This window comes from Podarcis filfolensis, assembly GCF_964270895.1.
Source record: "Podarcis filfolensis genome assembly, chromosome: 2".
In the NCBI taxonomy this organism is placed as follows: Eukaryota; Metazoa; Chordata; class Lepidosauria; order Squamata; family Lacertidae; genus Podarcis; species Podarcis filfolensis.
In genome coordinates this window covers 12,194,272-12,206,932 of record NC_139605.1, presented here as the reverse complement: position 1 = coordinate 12,206,932, position 12,661 = coordinate 12,194,272, and the positions used below count along the sequence as shown (strand labels likewise).

General features: G+C 48.7%; 4 protein-coding genes across 4 annotated transcripts in view; 2 read left to right on the top strand and 2 right to left on the bottom strand.

Moving 5' to 3' along the window:
* The window catches only part of LOC310756702 (carnitine O-acetyltransferase-like), a 165,320-nt gene that overhangs the window by 37,730 nt on the left and 114,929 nt on the right, over positions 1-12,661 (top strand). The gene's annotated exons all lie outside the window — the stretch shown is intronic.
* Positions 153-5,866, bottom strand: LOC310757320 (thymosin beta-15A homolog). The gene is made up of 3 exons (XM_083602644.1): positions 5,725-5,866; positions 2,337-2,471; positions 153-589 (listed from the first exon to the last, which is right to left on the bottom strand). The coding sequence occupies exons 2-3, from the start codon at positions 2,434-2,436 to the stop codon at positions 552-554; spliced, it is 138 nt and encodes a 45-aa protein (XP_083458770.1). The 5' UTR covers positions 2,437-2,471; positions 5,725-5,866; the 3' UTR covers positions 153-551.
* The window catches only part of LOC310756939 (uncharacterized protein), an 86,873-nt gene continuing 80,406 nt past the window's right edge, over positions 6,195-12,661 (top strand). The window contains exon 1 of the mRNA XM_083601903.1: positions 6,195-6,198. The gene's annotated coding sequence lies outside the window, so the exon portion shown is untranslated. The remainder of the gene's footprint in view (positions 6,199-12,661) is intronic.
* SLC25A53 (solute carrier family 25 member 53) lies at positions 6,199-10,600 on the bottom strand. Its single transcript, XM_083602389.1, has 2 exons — positions 10,171-10,600; positions 6,199-9,078 (listed from the first exon to the last, which is right to left on the bottom strand). The coding sequence occupies exon 2, from the start codon at positions 9,038-9,040 to the stop codon at positions 8,186-8,188; it is 855 nt and encodes a 284-aa protein (XP_083458515.1). The 5' UTR covers positions 9,041-9,078; positions 10,171-10,600; the 3' UTR covers positions 6,199-8,185.

The window sequence follows — 12,661 nt, the reverse complement described above, 5'->3', positions numbered from 1 at the left end:
GGGACATTCTGGGATCAAATCAGAAACCAAGATGGCTTCTGTAATTCCAGGACTGTCCCTGGAAAACCGGGAGACTTTTGAGGGTACGCAATCCACAAAGAAGGAAGCAGCAACAGGTCTCCACAGTTCTGACAAAGACACAAAAGACAACCTTGAAGGAGTTCATGTTCGTTTATTTTTCACAGGTATTTCTCCATTTCATTTGTAGGAAAAACAAATCAAGGAAAGCTGCTGAAAGAGGTTTGGGGCAGTGGCACTTTGTGGAGCTGCTGCGTGTGGGGAGAGGAAGGAGAGGGATTTGTGGGGGGGGGGGCCGTGAGCCCCAGAACTCTCTTCTTTCTTGGCATCCTTTGCCCACCCCTTTGGCAGCCCCCAAACAGGAAGTGGCCCAGGAAGAAATGGGGAGGGGGCAGGTCTTCAGGGGCCCCCGAAGCAGCTAAAGAGGAGGTTGCGTTGCTGAATATACACAACAGACATCATCATATTACAAAAACACCTCAATTAAAAAAAGGGAGGAAGAACGTGGATGTTTCCATGCGGAGAGGCCTTCTCTATGAGCACTTCGCAGATTCCTTCTCCTGTTCGATGGCTGAAAGAGAAGGAGGAACTATTAGTGCTCTGGCAAGTGTTAAACATTACCCAGGCGTGTTTTGCGACTGGAATGGGTTCAATTGCGACCACGTGGAGATCTCTAGATGCCAGGTTAGCTAGCGACAGGCTGGCCCCTCCATCTTTCTTAAGCAGGTAAGCAGAAGGGCATATTTATTACATTTATATCCCACCTTTATCTCCAAGGAGTACCAGGTTCATTTAATCCCCACAACAACCTTGTGAGGTAGGTTAAGAGGCTGTGAGCTTCATGACTGAGTGGGGACTTGAACCCTGATCTCCCACTCGATAACCACTACATCACACTGGCTTCCTAGAGTACTTCTGCTATGGGGCAGCTTTGTAAATTAAGTAGGTAAATAAATATGGGGAAAGTAAAATGTCACTTAAGAGAAGGACCTGAAGTATCTTCCTTGAAGCTTGAATTCGATGTTTTAATGAGTTGTCAACAGCTTGGCGAATTTTTCTTTAAATTATAACGCAGTACAGAAATGAAATGGAAAATAATAATAAACTCCACTGGGCGGAGAAAAATGGCACCTAGACATTGGGGCAACCATAATCTAGGTGCCATTTGCTTACATAAATGATTATCTTATAGACCTGTGTTTCTTACAATGTTATGAATGTATTGCTTATAGACATAGACTTTGGAAAAATATACAGTGCTACCCTAGGTTAAGAACTTAATTCGTTCCGGAGGTCCATTCTTAACCTGAAACTGTTCTTAACCTGAAGCACCGCTTTAGCTAATGGGGCCTCCTGCTGCCGCCACGTGATTTCTGTTCTCATCCTGAAGCAAAGTTCTTAACCTGAGGTACTATTTCTGAGTTCGAGGAGTCTGTAACCTGAAGCGTATGCAACCTGAAGCGTATGTAACCTGAGGTACCACTATACTGACATTTGGTACAAGTTTATATAGCATATAGCAGGTTAATAATAATCTTGTATGTATTAGGACAATATTATAAAATAATGTGTTGAAATGTAACCGATTCTACACATTGGATTATACTATACCTTTCTTATTGTATCGTTTTGTACTACCCCCCCCCCCATTTTCTTTCATCACTTATTTTGTATGACTGAAATTCTTTTTTAAAACTACTACTGCTAATAAAAAGTGGGTCTTTGGGGGCATGGAGGCCTCAGCCAGCCAAGTGCAGAAACTTTTTTTCAGGTGGGGCCTTGCGATGCCCAGACACGCTCAGCTCCTCCTTAGCAGCCAGATTCCTGTCGGATGATGTCGACAGAAATCAGCAGCAGCAGCCCCTCTGCTACCACAGGATACTCCTCCTTCCTTACCAGGAACCAGAAGTAGAGGAAAGAGGAATCCAGTTTTATCCGGAGTGCCAATCCCAGGGGTGGGGCCGCTGAAGGCAGAACAAGCCCGGCCAGGGGTCAGGCAGCCAAGGCGGTTCTGTGGGACTCCCAAGCAGCACCAGACTCCGGTCAGACCCTGTTCAGTATTGCCTACACTCTCCGTGGTTCCAGGCAGGGACATCTCTTGCCCACCCCCCAGAGATGCCAGTGAACTGGGCGAGCTGCGTGGGCCCTTGCTTGAAGCTGCAACCAGCTGCCCCGCCAAGCCGTGGGCTACGTTTGCCCTTCCCCAAGTTGCAGAGCTTCCGCCTGCAAACTGATTGTTAAGTTTCTTTTTTCCTCCTGGCTGCTGGAGGGAAACCAGTTACGCCCGCAGGGAACGCTCCGTCCCAGGAAACACTTACTCTCCTGCGAAGGAAGCGTGTTCTTCTCCTCCGTGTTGGTTTTCTTCAGCTTCTTCTTATCAAACTTCTCCACTTCGGAGAGGTCGGGCTTGTCACACATCTTGGCCACAAGGAAGCGAGACGACAACTTGAGAACTGCAAGAAAGCACAGACACTTCCGTTAAGGGTGGGGTGGGCGGGAGAGGCAGCACCCAAACAGCAGAGAGAAAGGCAACCCCCCCCCCCACTTAGAAACTAGGCTTTATTTCACCCGGGTCAAAGGCTTGGGCATGGGTAGGCAAACTAAGGCCCGGGGGCCAGATCCGGCCCAATCCCCTTCTAAATCCGGCCCGCAGACGGTCCAGGAATAAGAGTGTTTTTACATGAGTAGAATGTGCCCTTTTATTTAAAATGCATCTCTGGGTTATTTGTGGGGCCTGCCTGGTGTTTTTACATGAGTAGAATGTGTGCCTTTAAAGTGGTACCTCGGGTTAAGAACTTAATTTGTTCCAGAGGTCCATTCTTAACCTGAAACAGTTCTTAACCTGAAGCACCACTTTAGCTAATGGGGCCTCCCGCTGCTGCCACACCGCCGGAGCCCAATTTCTGTTCTCATCCTGAAGCAAAGTTCTTAACCCGAGGTACTATTTCTGGGTTAGCGGAGTCTGTAACCTGAAGCGTATGTAACCTGAAGTGTATGTAACCCGAGGTACCACTGTATTTAAAATGCATCTCTGGGTTATTTGTGGGGCATAGGAATTCGTTTATTTTTTCTTTTTCTTTTCAAAATCTAGTCTGGCCCCCCACAAGGTCTGAGGGACAGTGGACCGGCCCCCTGCTGAAAAAATTTGCTGACCCTTGGGCTTGGGGCCCCCCCATTTAGATAAGACATGTACAAGAACGTGCAAGCACCCTACACATTTGTTCTTAAAGGGCATAAAACGTCCAACATTATTCGAAATCATAGAATTGTAGAGTTGGAAGGGATCCCAAGTCATTTAGTCCAACTCCTCGCAGGGCACAAATCTCAACTAGATCATACATGGATGTACCGTGCCATATTAGAAGCAAAAAAAAACTTGTTTTGATGAATTGGAAGAGCTGCAAAAAGATCCCATTGAGCAATATGGACAGACTAGTTACATACGAACAAATTGCATATCGATGCTAATTAAGAATGGATAAAAATGAAGAAATCTGGAAGGAATACTTAAGCGATAAGGCGGAAAGCGGTGGGAAGCAGGCGGAGGAGAGAGAGGTGGGAAAAAAGGTGTAGTCATAGGTATATCAGTGTATTCAAATCTGAATTGTTACACTGTATTATAAGTGTTATTGTGGTTTTTGTTGTATGTGTTTTTTGTGGTTGGTGTCTGTATTGAAAAAATGATTAAATAAATTAAAAAACAAAACTAGATTGTACATGGCAGATGGACACCCAAGCTCTGCTTAAAAACCTCCAAGGAAGGAGTCCGTTCCACTGTTGAGCAGCTCTTGCTGTCAGAAAGTTCTTCCTAGTGTTTAGGAATCTCCTTTCATGGAGCCTGGAGCCATTGCTTCGAGTCCTACACTCCAGAGCAGGAGAAAACAAGCTTGTTCCCTCTTCCACATGACAGCCCTTAAGATATTTGAAGATGGGTGTCCAATCTCCTCTCAATCTCCCCTTCTTCCCCCAGGCGAAACCTAAACTGCTCCTTCAACTGTTCCTCCCTTGCTCATCTTGGTTGCCCTCCTCTGCACATGTTCCAGCTTGTTAACATCCTTTTTGAATTGTGGCGCCCAGAACTGGACACAGCATTCCAGGTGTGGTCTGACCAAGGCATAATAGAGCAGCACTATTACTTCCCTTGATCTGGAAATTATACTTCTGTTGACACAGCCTAGAATAGCATTCGCTTTTTTTGCTGCTGCATCACACTGCTGACACATGTTAAGCTTGTGGTCCACTAAAACCCTAGATCCTTTTCATGCGTACTGTAAGGTGTGTCCCCCCATCTTATATTGGTGCAGCTGGTTTTTTGCCAGCCACAGTGTGAGACGGGGAGGCTGCAGCTGGTCCACAAAGCCCCTATATTGAATAGCCTTGTGCCCTTGTTGCTGCTGCTGCCAAAAATGTTTTTTTATTTGATGTTTTTCATTCAAAGGAATCCCAAAGTGGCTTACAAATAACCAGCATGTTAAAACGTAATAGAACATATGTGATGAACAAATTGATACAGCATTTATAATCTATAAAGCAATGTTAGAATTAATTAAGACTAAGTACATACTGTTAAGTCAATACACACACTCTCCATGCCCCTGTGACTCATATTTCGTTCTATTGAGCTTGATAAAATACACATAAATTCAATGCCCTGCCAAGGTAGCAACTCCCTCTTGAAGGAGGGGCAGCGCAGGTGAAATCAAACACCCTCAAAGGCAAACAGAGTCTCTCCCCCCTCAGTTTTTTTCCACTGGAAACGGCTCTCTTTTTCCTGCTCTGGAGGACAGGACTCGAACCAAGGGCTTCAAGAAAGGACATCAGAACTTTCTGACAGTAAGAGCTGTTTGCTAGTGGAACAGACTCTCTGGGAGGTTGTAGGCCTCTCCTAGGAGGTTTTAAAGCAGAGTTGTGTGGCCACCTGTCATGGATGCTTCAGTTGAGATACCTGCATTGCAGGGGGTTGGACTAGATGACCCCTGGGTCCCTTCCAACCCTATGATTCTGTGAAGGCTCCTAGATCTGGAGGGTGGGGCAAGGCAGGTGGAAAAAGCCATTATGTACTGTGCAACACAATATCTCTCCCCTTACTATTGACATAGTTAAGTCATCATACTATTACAAGCGTTATCAGGCTGGGAGCAACATACTGGAGAGGTTGTTTCCCCCCCGAGAAAACCTATTGTTCAAGGTGCATGTTGTTCGAAAGTTCTGCACTGTTCCTCCTCCCTGGCTGCTCCCGTTGCCCGACGGCTGAAGCGAGTCAGTCTGGTCGCCTGAATGCAAGCTCGCGTTTCACTTCCTCCAAACAAGCAGCACAAGTGCTCGATGGCCCCCAAACCATCGTTTACCGCGAGGTGATCCCAACCCAAACTGCAAAACAGGCACGCACCGAATTTGGCATGCACCGAATTCTCCGGACACACCCACAGGAACCTGCACCTCGCAGGAGCCAGGGAAATGCTTAATCCCCCGTGCATCCAGGTCAACATCGGACAAGCATTTCGGAAGCATGTGCATGCCGCCCCCCTCCCTCGCCATAACGCGCCCGCCCCAAGGGATCCCACCCGGCGCCGCGCCCAGGGAGATCAAAGCAAGGAGCGCCCCCTCCCCGGGCTTTGCAACCACCCCGCCACGCGCCCCTCGACGGTACAGCCCGACAGCCCCGGACACAAAGCTCCGGCCACCGCCCCTCTTTCTCTCCGCTACCTTCTACTGTCTGCAGCCCTCGAACTGATCCGCACCGCGCTCTCCGAAGGCAACGTGTCCGGGGCGGCCTTTTATAGCTGGCGTCGAGCCGCGCGGCACGCCGGGAAGTGTAGTCCCCGAGCCTGGCTGGGCTGCGGCGGCCGCGGCGGAGAAAACTACGCGCCCCAGGGCTGGACGGGGCGGGCCCGCCTCCCCCCCTCCCGCTCCTCGGGAGGGCATGCCCGAGCTGGCAGAGACAGCACGTGGTCGCCGGGAAGCGGGGCCGATAAGGCAGGTGGGGTTTTTCTGAATGCCCAACCCTAGTGTTGAAAGGGGACACCAGGAGTCATCTAGTCCAACCCCCCCCAGCATAGCATCCAATGAGAAACCTTCCCTCGGAAGTCTTTGCCTTCCAAGGGGGTGTCGCCTTGCGGCCCCTGCCAGCCCACTCTAGGTCCACTAGCGAGGATGTGGCGCCCCTCTGTCGCCCCCCCGGCAATGTGCCAGCAGGAAATCACCCCGACGGCTCGATGCGCGCTGTCGTGCACGGTGCCCCCGGGCAACGGAATGGTGACAACGCCTCTCCCGCCCGGGAAAGTCGTCTTTGCCCAGACACGGGAACTGTTCCAGGCAGCCCCCAATGCGTGTCCTCTGACTGATCCCTCTCCGCCGCCAAACGGATTGTCATCTGATCGAAATAACAGCACGGCTGAGCTTTCCCGTGTCTGCTGGCCCCCAGCCAACGAATTGATTAATTTTTAGGGCGGGATAGATGGGCGAGTTTTGAAATTGTGACAAGGGGCCCATTTCTGACTGCCAGGTACAATGGTACCTCGGGTTACAGACGCTTTAGGTTACATACGCTTCAGGTTACAGACTCCGCTAACTCAGAAATATTACCTCGGGTTAAGAACTTTGCTTCAGGATGAGAACAGAAATCGTGCTCCGGCGGCGCGGTGGCAGCAGGAGGTCTCATTAGCTAAAGTGGTGCTTCAGGTTAAGAACAGTTTCAGGTTAAGAACGGACCTTCGGAACAAATTAAGTACTTAACCCGAGGTAAAAAGGTAAACTGTATTAATTGCGTGCTTTTGCAACTGCTGCTTTGAGCGCCAACCAGTGGCAGAATGTGGGAGCTCCGAAGCCAGGACTTCGATTATTTTCCTTATCAGCATACAGTAATGATTTCACATTTTGCATTTAATTTATTTACAGGTATAACTAAATAAAATAATAATGACTAGTCATGACCAGCTTCAGGTAAATATTCGAAGAGTTCTTTCTACTGAATCAGTTTAATTCATGCCATTAGTACAGAGATACAGCTCACTTAAAAAAGCAAGGTTTACTGCATTACACATAACGATTTGTGTCTGTATACTGTAATACTGAATAACTAGGTACGCATGTGGGTGCATATATCTGCAGCAATAAGTACAGGCCCACTTCATCAGAAGAGTCAGAGGTAAGTTTGGCTTATCAAAGTCTTCAGTGTGCAAATTAATTCAACCATTGCATTGCATTGTTTGTTCCTTGCTGCCTCCGTTTGTTAACAGTGGAAGCCCCCTTGCATTTACTCAGAAGAAAGTGGCAGTGTGTTCAAAGGGACTTCCCCTTATGCTTGTTTCGCAATGCAGCTTAAATTAATTAATACCCGCATGCAGCAAGTCCCCCCCCCCAGCTGGAGCTCACCTCTCAGGTGGGTTCAGGCACTTCTCAGGTGGGCACCATTCCCATTCTAAGAGAATGAGGGAGGCATTCATGGTGAGTTGCGGCACCTCTTTTTCTAGAAAACCAGCACTGCCCACATATAGTACGAAAAGGAAGAACCTGAGGTGTGGACCTCCAGTTTTGGTCCTGCCCAGCCCCAGGCAAGCGCCTGTTCCTCAGAGGCAGGTCCCCATCTCGATGGGAACCACTTCTGATGGTGCTGAGGACTGCAGTCGGAGGCACAGACTGGATCGAGGAGAAGGCCTTAGGTGGCAAGATCAGCAGGTGTTTCTCCATCAGCTTCAGGTTTCTGCAGAGGATTCTGCGACCTGTATTTTCCACCTGCTGTTTTGCTCTAGAACTGGGTCTCTTCCCCACCTCACCCCAAGATTAAACATTGTCCTTGTTATGTACTGAAGTTCTCACCCTGGGCCAGCAGGGGGGTACTGTAGATAGTTCAGGTCCACATATGCAAATAAGGGATCGAAAGTGACGTTCAGTGATTGGATAGTTACAGAAAGTTGTTACAGTTACGTTGTACTGGAGCTCTATATAAGCAGGCTGGCTGAACCCTTCAGTTCAGTTCTGTTCTAGCTTATAAATAAAGAGCTGTTTGGAGAATCGCTGCGTCGTCTGCTATGTCTACCCACAACTTAACAGTCTTCCGTGCTGTTTTCCTCTCCATGCCTCACCTACGGGGACCTTTCCTCTCTGGCCTGGCCCGGAATAATGTCCCCCGCTCTGGGAAGGCCTTAACGGGATGGGACAGGGTCTCCTAGCCCCTGATGTCCACAAGCAAGTCATAGATGGCTGTGGTGAGGCCCCATGTGACTCCGGCCCGGAGGATGAGCAGGGACCCTCCTCTGTAGAGGAGCATGGCTTTCCTGCCCCGAGCCCTCCAGACGGCTGCAGCCGTCGCCGGGAGTCTGAGGGTCTCCTCCTTCCCCACCTGAGACTGCACGTTGGCGATGAGGACGCTGAGAGGGAAGAGGAGGAAGGAGATGGCGGTTCCGTTCACGCTGCCCGACACCAGGGCCGGGAGCCAGCGGGGCAAGCCCCTGTCAGACAGGCCATCGCGGAGGGGGTCCTTGAAGGAGAAGTAGAGGGCACAGCCCAGGCCATTGCGGGTCAGGATGAGGCTGAGGCCTCGGTAGTAGCCCAGGGCCAGCCTCTCCTTGGGGGCGTAGGAGTTGAATTCCTCCAGGATGCTCCAGGTTGTGGGGAATCTCCTCACGGTCCGCCCGTCCTGGAGAACGTTCTGGACCCTCTCGAAGGGGCCAAAGGTCAGTGCTTCTAGGAAGCCCGAGAGGAGGCCTGCGAAGGCTCGGTCCCTCAGCGAGTAAGGCCCGGGGGACCTGTCTGAGAAGGCTCGAAGGAGGTTGTCGTGGGTGCCGTACATCAAGGCCCCCTGCAACGTCCTGGCCAGGAGCGGAGGGGCAATGCCTCGTGCGAAGCTGGCAAGGCCCTCCTGGCGCAGCTGGCTGATGGCCTCCGTGATGGACAAGGCGTGGAGCTGCTGGCGGAAAATGGTCTTGTAGACGGGGAAGGTCACCAGCGTGGTGGCAAAGCTGGAAGCAGCTCCCACGGCACAGCTGGCGGAGCTCCATCTTTTGTGGTGATTTTCCTCCATCTTCTCGGAGTTCCTGCTGGGAGTCTTCCTCTTTTGGACTTCAAGATTTAGAAGAGAGAAATAATAACAACAATAATTTTAGTATTTGTACCCCACCCATCTGACTAGGTTGCCCCAGCCACTTGGACAGCTTCCAGCATATTTAAAAACCAGAGTGCACAGAAACACCGTTTTTCTTCCTGCCGCAGGGGTACCTATTTATCTACTTGCACTGGTGTGCTTTCGAACTGCTAGGCTGGCAGAAGTTGGGACAGAGCAATGGGAGCTCACCACCATCGCACAGATTTAAACTGCCAACCTTCCGATTGGCAAGCCCAAGAGGCTCAGTGGTTTAGACCACAGTGCCACCTGCGTCCCAGCTGGGAAAGACACCCCTCCCCCGCTCATGAGACCCTTGAGAGAAATTGTTGCCAGTCAGTGTAGACAATATTGGGGTAGGTAGGCCAACACCCTGACTGGGCAAGACGGCGTCCTAGGTTCCTTTGAAGAGATACAGAGACTTATTTGACTTATATGAGGGGTCTGTCACCCAGAGGAGTAGCCGGGGAGGGCAAGCTGTCCCCCTTAAATGAAGTAAAGCAATTAAAAATACTTAAGTAAAAGTAGAAATTGTAGAAAGATTTTGACAGATTTTTCTGAGCATGTGGGGTCAAAAGGAGAGGAGGGAAGCAAAGGCTCTGTTTTGGCCTGGTGCTTTTATCCTCCTCCGATCTGCAGTAATGTTGCAGGAGGGCTCACTTTCTTCTCGGAAAGGTGATGCTAAGGGGTTTCTGTCCAGAGAGCAGAATGCTGCACCTGATGAGCCACTGGCCTGATCCAGCCTTAGATCTCTTCTTCAGATCTGCTCTACTACCTCATTTGGCTGCATGCGTAGATCAGGCCTCACATGAATTGACTGCAACGCTGGGAGATCTTCCTGCAAAACGGGGTGGGGTTGCATTTGCTGAGTCTCCTTAAGGCTCCATCAGGCTGCAGGGGATCGCCTTTCGTTAGGAGGTCCCATCGCAGAGGGCAGGCAGATCTCCCCACCACCACCACCCTCCATCCCCCAATCCTCTGGACAGCAGCCTCTGAAAGCCCCACATTTTGGCAGAAGATGATGCATCAGCCACCGGCCTTGGCTCGGGTACCTGAACGAATCTTCTCCTTCCTAAAGGCCCCAAGTGATGCTCAGAGGTGCAGTTCTTTCTTGCAGCGCTCCAAAGAAACAGCAGCCACAGGCCAGGAGATCCTCCTCCCTTAACTCTCTCGCTCACTTACTCTATTATTCTTCCAGGTGCCAGAGGGGGGGTTGCAGAGAGAGAGAGAGACGCCTCCCACTTCCTTTCTCACAAGAAGCTGCTGCTGCTGCTGTCTGCGCGGTGCATGGACTTCCGGCTGCCTGTGCTCTCCTGCTCAGCAGCCAAAGATGCATTCGCTGCATCCTTTGGCATCAGGAGAGCCCAACTCCTTCTTGCAATGGAGCGCTGCAGCTTTGCAGAATATTAAGCAGCTTTGCAGAAAATTAAACGAAAGGCTTCTCTCCCCCGCTCCCCCCATACCCTGCAAGACAACGCAGAAAGTGGCTACTAGTTCCCATGTGCGCAGCCTGACTCCCTCCTTTGGCAGTCTTTACAGAACTTAAGCTTAATGGTTGCCATCAATTGGATTTTAATTAATTTTTATAATGAAATGTTTTTAGAATGTTGCACTATTTTATTGTTGTTAGCCGCCCTGAGCCTGGCTTCGGCTGGGGAGGGTGGGATATAAATAAAATTTATTACTATTATTATTTTGAATGAAATTTTGAATTCCAGAACTGTCCACGAAACATTAAGCAAAAAACACAGCACCACGCGCTCTCCATCAGGAGCCACAATAATTTTCTCCAGTCAATACCTGGATTGCTTTGGATGAGATTCCTGCACGACACGGGGTTGGACTAGATGAGACTTGGAGGTCTCTTCCAACTCTACAATTCTATATTTTTTTCCCTTATTTGTTATTTTATTCTAGGGGCCACTGTGCCTCTGTGAGTGTTGTACAAAACAACTCTTGATTGGGGGGGGGGATCGCTGTGGAATTCAGGAAAGTCCCCCCCCCCCATTAAGAAAGTTATATGCAGGATTGGAATTGCCCAAGAAAGACGTTAGATTGTTTTTGTATGCCACAACTGCAGCAAGAATTTTGTTAGCCAAAAATTGGAAATTGCAAGAAATACCAAGAGTGGAGTAATGGCAGATGAAGATGATGGACTTTTTGGAGCTGGCTGACCTGACTGGACGGATCCGCAATCAGAAAGAGGAGGCATATCAAGAAGAAATTTAAGGATTATTTAGCTAGATATTCTAATATAATATAAGTAAAACTATTTGTAAGTATCAAATTGGCCTAGGAGTAAAATATGTTGAATTGTATAACATTAAGTTTGAAATTATCTTTAAGAGAAAGAAAGGTAGCAATTTGATTAAGTTAAGTTTTTTAGAAAGTGGATATTGGAAAACTGCTACAGTGAGATTTATGGAAACTCAGTTAGGGGGGGATTTGAGGAAGTCACTTAACAACGAAAATTAAATAGGGCTTCAAACAGTTAGGCGTTTATATGTTTGCTTGTTTTTCTTTTTAATATTGTAATTTTTTTCCTATGTGTGTTTGTTGTAAATTTGGAAAACCAATAAAAAAATTTTGAAAAAAAATGAAAAAAAGAAAAGAAAGTTATATGCAATACTAGGGAGCGCAGGGGCATATGGTGAGCGGGGCTTTGCTAGGGAAAGGGGTGCTAGGCGGCAGAGATAAGGTGTTGGGAGAGCCCTTGATGTTGATGTGGAAAGTGAAATCCACCGCTCTCTGGCTGGAAGTGGGAGGGAGGGGGAAGGCTGCTTAGTTTGGGGATCGGATCACTCTTTTGTAAACCCCCCCCCACGACTCCCAAGCCTACAGCGAGCCAGAGGAAGGAGAGAGTGGCAGCAGCAGTAGGATATCTGATGATTGGCACATAGATGGTCCTGCTCACCTGTCAATGTTGGTCTGCTGGGATGCGAGGAGATACCAATCTGATCCATCCACATACCTGGTGTAGACAATACTGGGCTAGAGATGGGCCAATGGAACTCAGTAATAATAATAATAATAATAATAATAATAATAATAATAATAATAATAATTTTTTATTATTTATACCCCGGCCATCTGGCTGTGTTTCTCCAGCCACTCTGGGCTGCTTCCAACAGAATATTAAAATACAATAATCTATTAAACATTAAAAGATCCCTAAACAGGGCTGCCTTCAGATAAAGTCTGGTACTTGTTTTTATCTTTGACATCTGGTGGGAGGGCGCTCCACAGGGCGGGTGCCACTACCGAAAAGGTCCTCTGCCTGGTTCCCTGTAACTTGGCTTCTCGCAGTGAGGGAACCGCCAGAAGGCCCTCGGCGCTGGACCTCAGTGTCCGGGTAGAACAATGGAAGGCAGCTCCCTCTTTATTTATTTATTTTTTCCAGAAATTTATTTATTTGGTTTTTCAGATTGATATCCCGCTTTATCACTACTCTAAGGAGTCTCAAAGCAGCTAAAATTCTCCTTTCCCTTCCTCCCCCACAACAAACACTCTGTGAGGTGAGTGGGGCTGAGAGACTTCAGAGAA